The 2,621-nt window shown below is 46.6% G+C and overlaps 1 protein-coding gene across 1 annotated transcript in view; it reads left to right on the top strand.

Annotated features, from left to right (window-relative positions):
- The first annotated feature begins 318 nt into the window (after positions 1–318).
- Positions 319–2,621, top strand: part of LOC103365266 (alpha-tectorin-like) — a 13,907-nt gene continuing 11,604 nt past the window's right edge. Inside the window, exons 1-6 of the mRNA XM_008292669.1 lie at positions 319–375; positions 525–584; positions 721–814; positions 891–916; positions 1,597–1,672; positions 1,761–1,843. Of these exons, the coding sequence (XP_008290891.1) occupies positions 319–375; positions 525–584; positions 721–814; positions 891–916; positions 1,597–1,672; positions 1,761–1,843 (396 nt within the window). The remainder of the gene's footprint in view (positions 376–524; positions 585–720; positions 815–890; positions 917–1,596; positions 1,673–1,760; positions 1,844–2,621) is intronic.

Here is a 2,621-nt window from a genome sequence, read left to right as displayed (position 1 = left end):
CGAACCGGCGACCTTATAGCTGTGAGGTGCTAACGGTGCTAACCACTGAACCACCTGCAGCCCTATACGTCACCTTGACCCTTCAAAATAAAAGGCTGTCACTTTAGCATGGAGACGCATCCATGAGACTGTGTGGAGAAGCTGCTGTCTGACTTGTGTCTCTGATTTCAGGTGGAATTCATGAACACCGGCCTCGCAGTTTGCTTCAACGGCCTCTTCAGCAGCACGCCGAAGGGCGACTGTGTGGTCGGGCCACAAGCATCGGGCCAAGTCACCTTCGTTTTAAATCCCAGTAGTTTCAAGTTAAACTTGCCGAACATGAACAGCAGTTTAAGCTGCAGCTGGAGAATTCAGTATACTTCAACAGAGGGGCAGGTGAGCGTCACAACACGGCACATCTGAGTTTCCTGTTTCACCCAAAGTAAAGCGCTTTGACAGCTTCAACGTGAGGCTTTGGTCACATCAGACACTTCTCTGAAGGAAACTTCCTGACTTCTGGATTTTCTTCTGTTCCCTCTTTGCAGCATAAACTGAATTTAGCCAGCTACGGGAAGCAGTCCGCTCTGACTGGAATAGGCACGGTGGTGAGTGCTACATGCTAATGTTGAACTGAGCCTTCAACAGGACGACGCGCCTCGTTGAGTTGAAGCACAGAAAAGTGGTTTCGTCTGTATGAGTGAATTCAGCTCTGTGGTTGTAACGCTGCCTGTGTTTGTTCAGACGTTTGATACATACCTGGGTGGCACCAAAGTCAACTCAACATTGACATCTGCAAGTATGAGGTATCTGGACTTCACTGGATGCAGAGAAGCAGGTCGGTTTGTGCTCGCAGCTCACCAGTAAGTCTTCTGTGAGTTTTCAAGCTAACGGTTGCTTCCTTCACCGGTCAGGCGTTGGGTATACTCCTGATTCACAGGTGAGCTATGATCCACAAACCTGCATAACTCAAACCTGTGATCGGTCTACAACCCTCCAGAACTCCACGTGTGACGCCATGCAGCGCTGTTCAGTCACCCAGGGGTAAATACAACATGTCAAACACACACATGTCCACTTCATGTTGAGGAAACAACGCTGTGATGAAGCAGACGCTAAACGTTCCATGTTCAGGGAAGCTTTGATTGTGAAGCAGCAGTCAGTCAGCAAATAGCGAGGCTCAAATCAGCCCCACAATGTCCACAGAGCTTCAGCTGGAGATGTTTGGATGAATCACCCAACAATGAAACATTAGCCACATTACTACTGCTAAGTAAGCTAATGTTAGCCACATTACTACTGCTAAGTAAGCTAATGTTAGCCACATTACTACTNTACAACCGTCAAAGCTAACGTTAGCCACATTACTACTGCTACTACGTCAAAGCTAACGCTAGCCACACTACTACTGCTACTACCGTCAAAGCTAACGATAGCCACACTACTACTGCTACTACCGTCAAAGCTAACATTAGAGACATTGCTACTGCCACTACCATCTATTACTCAGACGGACCAGATGTGGCGTCGCTGTCCGGCTGCTGTTCTTCCCGCAGGACAAACACTGAGGCTTTCACAAACACCAGCTCAATCAAACATGTCCCACTGTCTGTCTTCCAGCTCCGCTTCAGCCCATTGGCCGCCTCCAACATGCTCCGCCCCCTGCTCCTCCTGTCCGCCGTCACCCTGGTGGCAGGTAAGTGCAGGCATTTTGAAAATGTCCCCACAGCTTACAGTGAGGTTGTGACTGTCGGGTCGACTGACAGACCTCTCCGTGTTTTCAGGTGTTCAGTTTAGTGCGGATCAAACGATCGACATCAGAGGGTGTCCCATCACCTTCTACGGAAAGAGATACGAGAACGCCTACGTGAGTACGATGGAGGCTAACGCTGCACGATATTGTCGAGGTTCCAAAATGCTGTTTGGGCTCAATAAAGAAGTTTAAGTTACTTCTAATGAAACTGTGTTCAACCAGAAAACCTACACTGAGTGGGAGGATTTAGATCTTTAATCAATCTTTAAGTTCGTTACTCGTGAAATTTAAGTTGTTCCAACTAGTTTTCGACTCATCACATGTGTGCGTCACGCAGTTAGTGACCGTCATTACGAACGCGCTGCTAAAGACGAGAAACCTTCGATGCTTGTCGTAGTTTTGGGCTGTTTTCAAGTGTTTGATCATTTAGTAGCTTTAAAGACGACATTTAAATCAAACAACAACAACAACATTGTTGGTAATTTACCTTTTAAAATTTTCAACTGCAGTTGCGTATTAACAAATAAAAACACAAACTGACCAAATAAATGTGTCTGATACTGATAGTCGCTATCTGCTGAGCCTCCAGGTCTTCAGTTCTGAAGTTATCCAGGTTTGTATCGTTGGTCATGAAGTTTCTTGTTGCTGCTTCAACTTGAATTCACTTTTAAATCAACTAATGTGAGTTTAAGGGACACGCCTTGTTAAGTTGAAGCAATTAGCAACATTATTACATCAACTTCACATCCATCCATCATCTCTACACCTTAATCCTCACCAGGGTCATGGGGGGCGGAGTCTATCCCAGCTGACTCAGGGTGAAGGCAGGTTCACCTGGACAGGTAACCAGTCTATCACAGGGCTACACTTAGAGACAGACAACCAAGCACAC

This window comes from Stegastes partitus, unplaced genomic scaffold, assembly GCF_000690725.1.
Source record: "Stegastes partitus isolate 25-593 unplaced genomic scaffold, Stegastes_partitus-1.0.2 Scaffold823, whole genome shotgun sequence".
NCBI classification, from domain to species: Eukaryota; Metazoa; Chordata; class Actinopteri; family Pomacentridae; genus Stegastes; species Stegastes partitus.
This window is presented reverse-complemented; position numbering and strand designations above follow the sequence as displayed.